At 36.9% G+C, this 16,059-nt stretch overlaps 1 protein-coding gene across 1 annotated transcript; it reads right to left on the reverse strand.

Moving 5' to 3' along the window:
• Positions 1 to 535: 535 nt before the first annotated feature.
• Positions 536 to 13,730, reverse strand: LOC129263298 (proton-coupled folate transporter-like). The gene is made up of 8 exons (XM_064100566.1): positions 13,612 to 13,730; positions 8,840 to 9,262; positions 7,628 to 8,136; positions 6,964 to 7,144; positions 5,205 to 5,336; positions 4,783 to 4,866; positions 3,556 to 3,712; positions 536 to 2,015 (listed from the first exon to the last, which is right to left on the reverse strand). Exons 2-8 carry the CDS (start codon positions 9,246 to 9,248, stop codon positions 1,946 to 1,948), a joined length of 1,542 nt encoding a protein of 513 aa, XP_063956636.1. The 5' UTR covers positions 9,249 to 9,262; positions 13,612 to 13,730; the 3' UTR covers positions 536 to 1,945.
• Positions 13,731 to 16,059: the final 2,329 nt, after the last annotated feature.

Consider the following 16,059-nt stretch of genomic DNA (forward strand, 5'->3'; position numbering starts at 1 on the left):
TATCAAATTGATTATTGCACCAGATTTAACATCACAAAAGATTATAAAATTCGAAGATTGCACTAATGGTAAAATATGAATGATGAGTTATCTCAGATAAAATATATATTCTGATAATATAAAAACATATATATACATATGTGTGTGTGTGTGTACATACATGGTCTTATTTCAGTTGTAATCATGAAAATAATAATAAGCATAATGGTGTAATAATGGTGAAAATTTATGACAAAATCACACCACAGCTATATAATATAGTTGAAAGTAGAAACCATGATATTAACTTTCCAGCAGACAGACAATTAAACCTATATATATTAAACCTATACATATTACATATATATAGCGTGTATATATATATATATATATATATATATATATATATATATATATATATATATATATATATATAAATATATATATATACACCCTTCCAAAGATTTTATTTACTGATTATCGTCAAAATTATGTATTTTCTCGCACAATATACATGTACATGCATAATTGAATGACATATTTTTTTCCCACCATTGATTGATTGATCATGTAATTGAATTCGACAAACTAACTGATCTATTTATTTCAGTGCACATATAATCAACAGCAACATATCAAAATCATAGCACCAAAGTCTCATTAACAACGTGGTATTTAAAAAAAAAGATTGAGCTCATTGCGCAATAACAAATTTTCTTTTAAGTAGTTATTTCATATCAGGTAAGTCGTCATCACACAGGGAGCAGCTATAAGAAGATACAATGACATATATAACTGAACAAAGATCTTTGATGTAGGAATTTTCGCTTCACGACGTACGAATGTTTCAAGAATATAGTAAATATATTGGAAATGCCCGTCAAAATGACAAAAAACAGCTTGGAGGTCTTTATCGAAAATTGGTGCGAACAGGAACAGGAGCATCATCCTTAGTATTATACGTTGAAGAAAAATTGTAAAAATGTCGTTTGTCCAGACTCATTGACTAAACTGCTGTTTTGATTCATCAATTATCGACGAAGATTATTGGCTGTTCTTTGTCATAACAATACATTTTCTATGTTCTTGAATCCTCCGTAGGTCGCTGTGCAAAGACTCTCTACTGCTCTAACTTACACTCTAAAAAAGTGAGTAAAAATTTACCCAATATTTGGTAGACAGGGAACAAGCATGTCTGTGTATTTTTCCCCATATTGGGCAAAATGCAAGTTTAAAGGGTAAATTTCAACGCAACATTGCGTAAAATTTACAAAGTATTTGGTATCATTTTACCCAGCAAGCATACATGTTCCCATTTTACCCAATATTTGGTAAACTGTTTTTAGAGTTGTACACAAATGATATACAGACCTATAAATATATCGTATAAAAATCTGAATAATAGTATTTGCATATATATATCTTTGGTAACAAGAAGATGAGGAAGATATATCATTTGTTTATTAAAACCTGTTTAAAACGTTGTGTATGTAAACAAATAATAACAATTAAATCTGCTTTGCATATTGGGTGCATATATCGGTTGCTCCATGAATAAGAAATCATAAACAATAAGAAAAAATATGAAATCAGCCTTGCGATAGAGCCTAGACATAAAAAGGTCAACATTACATTATGCAAATATCAAAATAAAAAAAACGTGTGCGATTTCCGAGGTTAAACATCCCTGGGGAGATACAGTATGTAACATATTTATTTAGTGGAAAAGTGCACTTGTGCTTACGAATGCCAAAATATCCATGACGTCAGTACTTTAATATAGTAAGGTGATATTGATAAATGGGAATTGATCTGTAAGTTTCACGTTAGCGGTAATATCTAAAATGATGATATAAAATGTATGTAAACAAAGTTGAGGTAACAACATGATGGTATCAATATAAAATACCGCTTTAGTACTTAATTCTGGCCAAAATAAGTAGATTCTCCTTTGTCACATTCTGATTTAGTTTTCCTTTTCATCGCTGTCGTTGACAAGTTGCTTGTAAGAGTTCCTTTGACTCAACTGCAATAAGCTGTGTGGTTAAGGGGAGACAAAATAAATCACAGGTGAAAAAAATGCTTAACATTGTACAATATATCCGTAGTATTATGCCATATTATTCGTAAAATTATTGGCCCGTATTCTGAAGTAAGGTTTAACTTAGACCACGGTCTAACTCTGTGCTAAAATTATGGAGAAGCCAAAAGTTCAATATTGTTCTATATTTCTTATGTTGAGTATTTTGTTTCCTTTTACTTTCATAATGAAGGAAAATACTTCAGCTATCATTCCCCGACTTTTATTAACAATTTTGGTGCCATAAGAGTTAATAATTTGAATGTGTACTATTAAGGATTTGTGCTCCAATTCGCTCTCCATAGTTAAACCACAACTTTAAACCAGAGTTTAATTTAAACCCGAGTTCAGAATACGGGCCATTGGGTTTACGATTTCAATATAGTCGGACTGGCATTAAACGTTTATTTCATCCCGATGTGTGATTGAATTGGAAGGGTAAACTAATGCCTTTCACGGAATGATGTCGAACTTGTATTTCATACGGCCGTTATGTCCACTCTGATTTGCATACCACTTTTCCCTATTCTTGATTTCTATTCTTTCGGCATTCAGTAATAATTGACCATTATTCTTAATTATTTTTTTACTGTTTGATCTTATTTTCTGTAATTAAAAAAATATCCAGTTGTGAAAACTTTCAATCAAGCCATGGACTAGCATTTTGCGAAACTTTCTCCTCAATTTTAAGTGGACGACTGGTTTTAGATAGGGTCCATGGATAGATCTTTCTTTGTGATTCGGATAGCTCTTGCATTCAGGCATCTCCTCGTTACTTTCGATTCATATCAAACTTATACTGTATCGAGTGAGTCCAATCATTTGCCAAAGGGGGGTTGGGAGATATTTTGATCCTCATTTCCCCCCGACTGGAAGCTGTGCAAAAAGCCGAGGTCGGGTGGATGGTCAGTCATAAATATTTAATTACGAGTACATTTTATCTATATTTTTTTTTTACCGGCAGGATATCATGTAGGGCAAGCGGATTTTCCCTTTTAAATAGAGACACATTTTTGTTTGTGTAATAAAATTCTGCACCCGCCTTCCCTTATTTAAATAACTTTTCTTCTTCTTTTTGTCATTTTCCTTTTTCTTTTTTTCTCCTCTCTTTTACCTTCACTCTTCTCTTTTTTTCTACCTGTCCCTGCTATCAACCTTGTTGGCACCACGAATAGGGTGGATGTGTGTGTGTGTGTGTGTGTGTGGGGGGGGGGGGGGTGGGTGGCTGGATCCGCTCATGCTAACTATCATTTAGATAATAGAAATACTTGATCTATCCTTTGCACGCTGATGTTGCAATTGAGCACATTCGTACAATTAAATTCAACAATCGTAATAATTAGTTTTCTCCCCTAACTTCATATTAGAGAAGCTAATAAATGGCAAAAGCTCTCGGACAACATCTATACATGTATAATAATCATCAGTGTCAATCGTTCAAAATGGAAATCTGGAGTCATAGAAAATAAAATAATTCAGCGGGTAATCAAACTTACCCTGTTACAATGATCGGGATGATGTGCAGACCGCATAGGAAAAAGAAGACGAAGGGCGGATAGAAGTATAATGTACTGGAGTAGATGGAATTTGAAATAAGAGGTGATAGGAATCCCGCCAATCCATCCATACAGCCAATGAAAGCCAACATTAGTCCTTCATTTCGAGAAAAAAAATGAATATTAGAGACTTTTCGCAAGTATGCAACGGGGACAGGCTCAAGAACACAGCAAATGCTTCTAAAACACTCTTCAAATGACATTAAATAGCTGGGAGGTCTTTGTCGAATATTGGTGAACCAGGGCACCATTTCATAGAGCTGTTTGTAAATTGGGAGCGACTTTAAGAACGACTGGTGATCCTTTCTTGTGGTAAATGGTATAATAATTTGGCGATGGTTTAGCGCGTAAGAAAGGATCACCAGTCGTTCTTAAAGTCGCTCCTAACTGACGAACAGCTTTATGAAACGGACCCCCGGAACAGCAATTTCGTCAAAGGTTTCGGAGCTGACGAAAAATGGTCTTTTGCAGTTTAAACAATGTGAATAATATTTCACATAGTCCACTACGTGAACACTCTGTGTGACACTGTGTTCGTTCTAGCAGGGATATGTTGCTGTCAATATCTTACATTTTATTTTTCAAGGTCAAACTTAAATGATGTCATTGTAAAGTTCCCCTTTAAAGCAAGAGTTACACCAAAACCGAATTCTCCTGAAAAAATTCGGACCGATTCTAGCCGAATTAGGCCTAATTCTGATGGTTTCGGTGGATTCGAATGTTCCCCAATCCTTCCTGAATTTTCTCGCATTCGCTGAGAACAGAATACTCCTGAAACCAACCGAATGCGTGGATTCGGAGCTGCTTCGGTTCCGGTGTAACCCGGTCTTAATCATTCAGTCACATCAACCAAGCCAAGTCCCGATCGATTGCAACTTTTTTCTAATGTCATATCACTAGTCGATCTTCAGTCGGTTTAACTAGCGGACTAGAAATCAAGTGCAAATTTGCCACGACGGTGATTTTTTAACCTGGTTTCTAAGAAAACATGAATGCTTGTAACAACCAGAGGACCGACGTCTTTAGGTCATCTCCGGACCTGGTAATGAGGATTAATGCCTTACCAAAGGGCACTAGAGCACCAAGTGGGAATTAATTGCTAAAATTATGACTGACTTTTGTTTAACCCAGACTTGACTTGCAATTGATTGCAAGTTTCTTGTGTACCTTTCTCATGTGCGGCAGACATCTTGGATAGTTGAGATCGTATCACTGGGAACGAAAGAGCCTTCACAAGACTGAGAGCAGAACCTTCAAATGCATAAAAATAAATATACGATATTAGATGATTATCTGAAAAAACACATGATGTAAATGCACTTTTATTACTATCAGTCGTGAAATACAGAAAAAATCTTACATGAATATAACTTTATTTCGGATTGTACTTTTTACGAATTCACAAAAAGAGTCAAACGCCATTATTTCGAGTACAAGAAAAATATCGCAGCGTTGAAATTCCAGTCATCATCATTTCCATATTTATGAAGTAATAAACGTTATATTATTTATGGGCGGAATACTGCATGATTATTTTGTTATCACTTATGTAAACTTCATTTTCACGAGACCCACACTCTAATACTCACTTAGATATAGCATCCATTTCGTTGTCGCCAAGCCTGTAATTAAACTGGTCAATATGGAATTCACCAAACATATCTGAAGTATCCAGTTATCGTTAAGGAATCGAGGTAGCACCGCACCACCAACAATCATTCCTGAAACGATAGTTATTGAAATGAAATATTACATTTGTCAACATGTACCGTACCATCCACAATCATTCCTGAAACAATAGTATAATAATAATATAATAACAACGCAGTTCTTGTATAGCGCACATCACATTATGTCATAACGTCCCTATACGCTTCCAAAGGACTTGGATATTGTTACCTTGGCTTTAGCTTCACGGTCTTTTACAGCGCGGTGGCATTTCAAGGAATTAATTACTGCCAGGTAACCAATCATCTTACCTTGGTTGAGTGCAGCACAGCGTGGATGAATTTCTTGTTGAAGGAAATTATACCATGGCTAGGGTTCGAACCTACGACCCTCTGCATATAAATCAGAAGAGTAATCCACTGGGCCACAACGCTACAGAAGGTGCAACGCATTATCACACAATCAATGCTGAATGAATACAAAGTACTAGTATATACGGTATCTACAAGAATTATTTGAATACTAAATACAGACAGTATATCCTCACGTAATTATTAACACTTGCAGGACATTTATAAACATACTACTAAATCCCCTTTAATACAACAAATTAGCAACATTAAAAAATCCTTTTATTGCTGTAATTTTCCATTAATAAGAGTCTTCATATCTTAATAAAAATGATAGACGTCGATGAGAGCTCCTGCATGACTTACCTATGGACCCAAAGTTGACGTTGATGACAGCTCATGCATGACTTACCTATGAACCCAGAGCTGACGTTGATGACAGCTCATGCATGACTTACCTATGGACCCAAAGTTGACGGTGATAACAGCTCATGCATGACTTACCTATGGACCCAAAGTTGACGTTGATGACAGCTCATGCATGACTTACCTATGAACCCAGAGCTGACGTTGATGACAGCTCATGCATGACTTACCTATGGACCCAGAGTTTACGTTGATGACAGCTCGTGCATGACTTACCAAAGGACTAAGAGTTTACGTTGATGACAGCTCGTGCATGACTTACCAAAGGACTAAGAGTTGACGTTGATGACAGCTCATGCATGACTTACCTATGGACCCAGAGATGACATGTGTGACACTGACCAATGACACATCCGATGGTAGATAAAAAAGCTCAAATTTTCGACTTACTTATCACGCAGGAGCCAGTGGACATTATAGTTTCGATAAGCTGACAGACGTCGACAACTCTTGGAAGTAGTCCCTATGGACCCAAAGGTCACAGATGTGGTGCTAGTGAAGGACACATAAACAATTCGTATTTACCTATCACACAGGAGCTCCCGAGCAAGTTGTCATATTAGAATCAATAAGCTGACGGAGTTCGATTAACGCTCATGCATGACTTCTCCATATGGACCCAAAGCCCACAGATGTGATGCTGACGAAAGACGAATCCAAAAGCCCTAAGCAGATGACCCAAAGGATCTATTTACTTATTGTGCAGGAGCTCCATTGACAACTAGTGGAAATTATAGTTTCAGTAAGCTGACCGACATCGGCCACAGCTCTTCCGTGACCTCCCTACGGACCCAAAGACCACAGACGTAATGCTGACGAAAGGGCACATCCAAAGTACTAAGTACTGTGGTCATTAGAGTCTCGATATACTGACAGACTTCGATGAAGTTCCTGCATGACTTACCTATGGATCCAGAGACAACGGATGTGACACTGACGAAGGACACTTCCAAAGGCCCTAGACAGAAGGGCTCACCCAAGCTGTAAACGACGAAAACCTGAGATGCTGATTGGACTACAAAAACGGCGAACATCATGATGACAGTATAGCCAATCACTTTCATTCGCCGTTTATCTGTATTTTCCTGCATGAGAAGAAAATAACTGATATCACAGAAGGGTAGACAGAAATAATCGTCTTTTCAATCAAGGGATATGTTAACAGTCTATTACTACTATTACTATTATTACTACTATTCCCATCACAGAGGTACGTGGGGCCAACGAAGTTCAGCGGTACAACATAATGTACAAAGACTATATATTTTGGTCAGACACAAGGTCTAAGTGAGTAACGATAATACTTCAAATTGAAAAGGATGTCTGAAAACCGCCAGACACGCGTTGAGCCTCTGAAATATTTGCTCCCCCTTTAACCTGATTGGAAGGCAAGGGGGGGGGGGGGAGGTTATGGGATGCATTTCATTAATGTAATCAGTACACTATGTTATTAACTTTCAAACAGGCTGTAGATTTACAGAACACTTTTTTATATTCTAGGTCCGTCTAAGTTCTTCAAAAATGAACTAAAGAATACTTCATTCCCATCGTGTTTCGCATAATCTCACCTTCAATAAGTGATAGATTCCGACTAGGACCTTTGTTACTTGTGAACCGGCCTTATCAGCCTTCTTCCTATCAACAGTCTCGATGATCAACCATGGGGAAAGAACATACACCAGTGATGCAAGGGTACACCCTAAAGCTATCCACAGCGGGGGAAGATACTTATTGAGCGTCGGGTCCTGACTCTCCTGCAGAGTAAACCCAAGCGCTATTTGTCCGATCCCGAACCCAACAAACAGCATGGTCTCTACGATGACAATACGCATCGTTCTCGTTTTCGCTGAGGACAAGTCGGACACGTAGGCTGCACTCGTTGAGAGGAGCAGCGAAAGCCCTCCGCCGAGACCGCCGATGAGATCCCCGGCGATGAAGGCCGGGATGGGGAGGTGGAAGTAGATGACGAGGATATTGCCAGCGGTGTTTAAGAGGTAACCGAAAAGGCACAATCCCAGGGCCGGTTTACGGCCGAGCCGGTCGCTGATGGATCCGAGGATTATAGCCATGAACAGACCTGAAATGGAACAATCAGTCAAGACCACGGTGAAAAGAATCATAGAAACAAGATCGAGGAGAGGGAACGGATGATTTAAAACCTTCACAATATCAATACACTCATGGAGAGCATTAAACATTTGTCGTAAGTCATGTCAGATCTTACAACTTTCCTAGACATTGATTGACTGAAGAGCACGGTTCATTTGGTAACCAACTGCCAGTAAAATACTTTGTCGAATAAAACATATCGCTCGATCTATTTAAGTTAGTCAAACTCGATCTGGCTCTCATTACACAACGCTTCTGACAATGCTGTCCTTTCACATAATGACCAATGTAATCATGGGTACATAAATTGCCCTTCCAATGGCTAACCTTTTCTTTTGTCACAAGACAAAGGTCTATAAGTTCGTTTTGTATCCAACTAGCTCATCTTCTTACTATTTCGTCTTTTCAACGTGACGTGTAGCTATTTCACCCAATTACCAGAACTGCTTGCCACGTTCTCTGGCTCGTTTTACTTTAGATTGGACGAATCAGACCAACTTATTAGACCAAGAGATAATTAGCCCAAGTGAGCATCAGACCTTTTGTGAATATTGAGACCGATTCACACAAAAAAACTTGACCAACGCGGGTTAGCCCGAAAGCATAATGACCCATAGATTGATTACACCAAAGAATTTGAAACCAGGCTTCAATAATCCATCTTCACTTACCTGGAATTGCGTTTATTGCACCAAGAATAAGAAGCCACTGGGCAGTTGTAGCTTGGATGCCATCTTCAACACTCGAAGAATTTCCACCACATGTTTTATTGTGCGTCGATGTGTTGTAGTGGTAGACATCCCTTGCTATCCGCTCCCTGAGGTATTCCGACCGCAACGTGCTGAGAATACTTATGCTCAAAGTCACTAGAAGAAGTGGCAGTTCGACCGTTAGGTACCTAGAGCGCGCCCTCTCGAGATTGACCTGAAAGGCTTTCTCAGGATGCAATGATGGGTTGGGTACTGGGATATAACTCGCGTTGATGCTTGGGGTTTTCGTAGGGTTGCCAGAATTAGTACTGAAGTCATCCTCGTTGACACTGCGCCCTCTCACCAACTCGTCATACGCACTGTCTTCCATTGTGTGCGCCTCTTCTGCAATGTAAATTCAGTAAAGTTTATAAGTAGGTTGTTTGAATTTAATAGCATTGTTGATTCACATCCGGTTCGGCCGGAAGGTCAAACGGTCTAGGCCTCGTAACACAAAGGTTAGCGATAAATCGCTAAATGAAATGGCCTATCAAGATCATATACCATGATCCATATACCATATTTCTCAGTACACTGACTAGGAGCCAATCAAAATCGTTCTTTCAAATTAGCGATTGATCGCTATTCTTTGTGTAACGGGGCCCTGGATTTCGCGAACTATCATGTTGAATTTGAGCATTTCAATAGTGGAACACATCTTCCCATTGTGCAATATGTAAACACACTGGGAATTTCACACTGTGTGATACAACGTTCTTTTCAGCGAGTTTATATACCGCCCTTTTACACGGAAAAAAAAATCGTAATTTGAATGATGATTCCAATGAAAAATAAGGCTAATGAGGAATTTTAGCACGTGTGAAACCAAATTAGAATGACGAACGCTAATGACAATCACGAATTCAAATCCTACTCAGCATGCACAGGGGTGAATTCCAGCTAGGGTCCACTCAAATTAAGGTACGAATTTACCGTGTGAAAGATCCGTTGATTCTAAAGACGAATTACAATCATCATCACAATGATGATTCAAGATTCACGTGTGAAAAGGCCCATAGTGCAAGCCTTGTAGAATATTTCCTGAGTTGTTTTGTCAATCGAGGAACAGCAGGCCTATATTCTATCATACAATTGACTTGGTAATAATGGAAACATGTGGAACCGATTTTTTGAAATGTGTTTGAGCAATGTGCCTGAAAATGTCATATCCGATGCATGACGGTGTGTGTCAGGGTGTGTGTTGGGGGTGGGGTGGGTGTGTATGTGTGCGCGCGGGGGGGGGGGGCAGCTCACATATCACATATCGCATGTTAGTGAGTATATCTCTGAAGTAGTAAATATTAAATCTTTAAAGGATCGTAAATTCTTTAACAGGTTTTCGTCAATTCAAAGCTCTAAATAGCATAAGAAAAAAAAAAACCAATAATATTGATGGCTTTGATTTTTTTGTCACGTTTCAAATTTATCTTTAATGTTTGCAATACTTTTTGGGCTATTGAATTTTAATTTCGGGCAACCAAAACAAAAATAAAATATGATGATTTTTGGGGGCACGTCGTGGTCTAGTGATTCTTACTCTTGCCTTTCAAACAGAGGGTCGTGGGTTCGAATCCTAGCCATGGCGTGTTTTTCTTCAGCAAGAAATTTGTCCACACAGTGCTGTACTCGACCAAGGCGAGGTGAATGGGTACGCGGCAGGATTAATTCCTTGAATGCTTGAGCGCCTAGGCAGCCCAGCTTTAGCCGGGGTAATAATAGCAGGGCCTGCTGGGAGAACAGTTTTCGGAACTGAAGTGGCTACTCTGGGTAAATATACCGCTATTATCATTATCATTATTATTATTATTACCTACAAGAAATAGTGTGAAGCCTTGCTGTAAGTCTATGTTGACATTTCCAGATTACCAACGACCGTGAAGCCTGGCCTTATAAAAAAAATCAGCAATGAACATAGATAAACATATGAAAAATAGCCCCAGTGGCCCCCAAAAATTGTGGAACTATTCAAGGGTGCTTTTTAAATCACAAAAATGAAAATAGCCCTCGATAAATTTTTGGCCTGCATTAGTTCCAACCTCGATGACAACCCAAGAACTCCTAAATCTATTTATTACCATTCAAAATTAGCCTTTGGTATGGCACGTTCTTTCTATGACGAGAATATATTCTGTCACGTGGAACGACAATTTTTAACTCATTATAGTGATCACACACATCATTTATAATGCAAATACATTAGAATATATTCTTTTCACTTGATGTATATGCAATAAATGTTTTGACAGATTTATTGCCAGTATATCACGTTTCATTTTTTCATGCATAACCTTATTGATAAGAGTTTAACCTTTTGTTTACATCCCTGACCTACGTTTCTGACACCCCTAAGGGCCCGCGAAAATGGGGGGGGGGGGGCTTCAGTCTATCCACTTTTTCCCCCCAAACCGTGTACAAAACGTAAAAATGACTTCTGATTGTGAATTTTTCATGGTCAGCCCCCAATTTCAAAACCGTTCCCATTCCCCTTCACCTTTTTGTTTTACAATTAAAAATAAAAATAAAAAAGTTATTCAAATTCAAATTCAATTTTTTTTTATTTCACTTCCATCAAACAAAAACACATTGTATACCATATATAAACATAAATATTTGTATCCGTTGCAATCCGTTATTGAATTGAATTGCACGGTTCGTGTAGGATTTTGATATATATTATTTCTATTACAAATAGAATTGAATTTGAACTTGAATATGGGATCAGATATGGATTCAAAATCACCATGCGAACTGGGCAAAAATTTTGATGCACATATCACTTTTAACAAAACAAATAGGTAATAATAATCACAAGACATTTTCTATATTTTTTGCCAGCGCGTTTTATGTTGAGAAATAATGTAGCAACGTAACATTCAAATCGAACTTTTAACACTAGTTTGTTCTAAATGTAAAGTTGTTTCCCCGCATTGACAAGAACGTCACAAAAAAAAAACAATTAATCACGAGTTAATTCTATAAAAGTTTATGAAGCTTATACGCACTTCACATCATGAATCATGTGACACATCGAGTGCGCATATAGTCCGAACTTTGGTTTATAATACATCATATGCACCGGTTATCATTAGGTTAAAAGCCAAGGTCAGTAGGCCCTACGTTGGAGGCGGTTCTGATGACCTGACTCATATTGTTTACGAGATATTGGCTAGCTTGGGCCCGAAAGAGGTGTATGGGGATATTTTGTTGGCGGTGGCACGTTGGTGGTTGGGGGTATTAAGGCCCTCGCAAAAAAGGGCGATTCTTTCTTTAACCATTTTTGGTTTAACTACTTTTTATTAGATTCTCTTATACTAGTAGTCTGTTTTGTTTGTGATTTTATCAATGTCTTTTTATGATGAAGGGCATAAATGCGTTTTATTAGCCAATCAACTTTTGTATTGATTGTGTTTTATACCGTTCACTCTGTTAGTTTAGTAATGGTAAGATTTATTGAGGAGGACCTCGATTGGGATTAGTTATTTAGTCAATCTTTTTTCCTTTCCCTCCATTTGCGTGAAAATCTCGTTCCTATTGCTTTTTATTCTTGGTTGATGATGCCGGATGAAATGTTTGAATTCACCAGCTTTCGTCAAAGACTTCTTCGTATGCTTCTATGCTGTAGTCTGCTGGGCAAACCGTTCACTCGAGTAAAGGGTCTGAATTGCAGCCTACTCATGCCTTGTGTACTGAAGGCCCTGAAACAGCAAGATTTGTATGTGCTAGTCTTTGCGTGGAGACACACTTGTTGATCAAAGTTTCAATCAGGGTCTGTGCCTGCAGACTACTTCATATGCATTTGACAATACATGTTCTAAGGTTTTTCTTTTTTAATCCGTCATGCATCATGAAAGCAAAAATCCCTAACAAAACAGTCTGAGGACACGGATTCAAACGTGTATAAATCGGAGATTTTACTCTGTGGACCATTGACATCGCAGCTTTCATTTAACTCAAATACGATATGAACGCGGAATACACAAGAACATTATTATATATCAAACTGGCAATTGTCATTCTGTGTAATGGGGAAATCAAAACATATTTATAACATTCTGAAATGATGATTTTTATCAGAAGTTCATAGCTAATTATAAGTCAAGCGCCAAAAAAAAATGATACTGGTATACTGCGGATAGCTTTATTAACGTGAATGACATTAAGGTAAATATTTTGAATTTAAAATATGAGTATAATAAATTTGCGTCACAAATCAGTGACAGCCGCTTCTGCAATTACGTTTAATCACCCAATACACAGTTAAAACGCTGTTTAAAAGATTAATGTTATACAACACTCTTTACTATAATAACCATACAGTGGTTGTTTAACCAGTTCAAACAAGTGTTTAAAATCTTAAACAGCAGAGTTTATTGTTTAATTCTCAATAGATTAAGCATGGTTATTTAAACTGTGAAGAACTACTGTACGTTTCATATAGTAAACATCGTTGTATAAAGCTTTACACGGCGTTTTTCTTGGCCTGTCGCATATTGTTCACGATATATACCCTACGGGTCCACAAGCCCTAAAGCGTTTTGATGAGATCAACAGAGCAACTCTGACACAGCAGAACGCTAACACGAAAATACAATGTCAAGCCCGAATACTACTCAGACTGATTCTGTTTTTGATCGCCTGTATAGGCCTTGTATGTTCCACAAGCTTTACACAATCACAAACATTTTAATACTTACATAATTTAAATACTCAGTAGCCTCCCTGTGCGTAAATCACTCCATTCTTGTCTTAATGCATGAAATTTACAATGGAATACATATATAGATTTCAATGTATGCATTGAGAAACTTATGTCAATACTGAACTTAGCGGGCATGAAATAAAGGGGCCAACTTTGTTTGAACATTGTTGACTAGTCTGTGATATCAGACTGCATTGTTGAGATGCATTTCTTTATACACAGTAAAAACGCTGTTTAAGATTTTATACAACGCTGTCTACTATATGAACCTTACAGTATTTGTTTAACCGTTTAAACATTCATGTTTAATTTATTGAAGATTAGATATTGAAAATTATACTTTGTTGCTTAAGATTTAAACACTTGTTTAAACTTTAAACAATTACTGTAAGGTTCATATAGTAAACAGCTTTGTATATTTTTTTTTACTGTGTAACCGATATGATGTTATTGAAGGGAGAAGTTTATTCAATCAATAAACAAATATGAATTGATGCATGGTCTCATTCCGCCAAGAGTAGGCGCCATTATACCGGTAATGACATTTTCAATTTATCATAACAATGTGAAATTTGCTTAAACTGTGACAATTCAGTACATATTCTAGTTGAAGGCAATAATGAAAAAAAAAACGGATATAGTTTGCAAGTGTGAAAGAAGAGTCTTAGGGTCAAGTTAAAAGGTCAGTTCAAGAGTAGATATTCATCATATCTATTTTCCAAAATATTTCATGCCTTTAAGTTATTCTAGTTAATGATAAAAATATGATAAATTTACATAACGCAGCCACGTTACTTTCCTGTACTTAAAAAAAAAAAAACTCGCATTGCTTACACCACACATTAAAAAATATATTCAATACTTTTAAATACATTCAGATTGGGGCGTGTATTCATTGTCATTTTGTTCCTTACATGTCTTTCATGAATTTTATTCTAAAAAGCAATTCAAAACGATAAATCTCTCAATCTTTTAACTCAATAAATACTGTTTTAGTAAAGATTCAGTTTCACCACAATTTCAAGTTTTCTCCTTTGTTTAGATTGACTAATATGATTAATTTATTTAAATATAATAAAGACTACCATCAATACAATACCCTTCCCACTCTAAATTCCATTATCCTGTAGCATTCAATCAGTCAACCCTTTATCTATTTAAATCCACTGGTCCTCGAATATGGAATTCCCTCCCTTCCACTGTAATTTCTAGCACAAATGTTACTGCTATGCATTTAAAAAAACCCTCAAAAGTTCACTTGTAATTATGTATGCCAATTAATCACATAATTCATATCCATACCCTTTTCCTGACCCCCTCCCCCTCTCCCGTATAAGTTTATCGTCTTATTTCTTATGTATTGTTTGTGTTTATTATTGTTGCCTTTTTACTTGTATGTACGTTTATATATATATATATATACACACACATATATATATATATATATATATATATATATATATATATATATATATATATATATATATATATATATATATATAACGATATTACGTTCCGCGTGTTGGACATAGAAGATATTAATGAGGCAAAGTGGTAATGCATTGTACTTAGTTCCAACAGTTTATTTTGAATTCCAAATTTTCGACGTTAAACATACGTCTTCCTCAGGGATACAATAAAGCTCACAGAGACAAGAACTGAAATAATAACATTCATGATTGTGGTAGTCATGGAACCGCGCACAAAACAGCATCACCATCATAATAATAAAAAAAATTAAAAAAAAGCATGCTTTTTTATTATTATTATGATGGTGATGCTGTTTTGTGCGCGGTTCCATGACTACCACAATCATGAATGTTATTATTTCAGTTCTTGTCTCTGTGAGCTTTATTGTATCCCTGAGGAAGACGTATGTTTAACGTCGAAAATTTGGAATTCAAAATAAACTGTTGGAACTAAGTACAATGCATTACCACTTTGCCTCATTAATATATATATATATATATATATATATATATATATATATATATATATATATATGTATTGGCAGAAGCGGATCTAGAGGGGGGGTTGGGGGGGTTGCAACCCCCCAAAAAAAAATATCCGGGGACCATTTTTTTTAATCTTATCTTTTTTAGATGCAAGAAAACGCCATTTTCACACACAGATTTTCAAAAATTTTCCCTACTGTGGGAGGGGGGACACCCCCTCCCACACCCTCCCCCCTCGCTCGCTCCGCTCGCTTGGACTCGGTCGCTACGCTCCCTCGCATACCACCCCAACCCCCCCTTTATAAAAAGCTGGATCCGCCCCTGATTGGGTGTACCACTCATCAAGCTTTTGCTTTTAGGGGCACCCTATAATCATTTAAACTATACTGTACATTCATGTATGATTTTGTATATATTTTGGTTTGTATATTGATTTTTCAAATGATTGAATAAAATGAATGAAAAAAAAACCTGTGTGTTTCTTCTTT

Source organism: Lytechinus pictus, chromosome 6 (genome assembly GCF_037042905.1).
Source record: "Lytechinus pictus isolate F3 Inbred chromosome 6, Lp3.0, whole genome shotgun sequence".
NCBI lineage: Eukaryota > Metazoa > Echinodermata > Echinoidea > Temnopleuroida > Toxopneustidae > Lytechinus > Lytechinus pictus.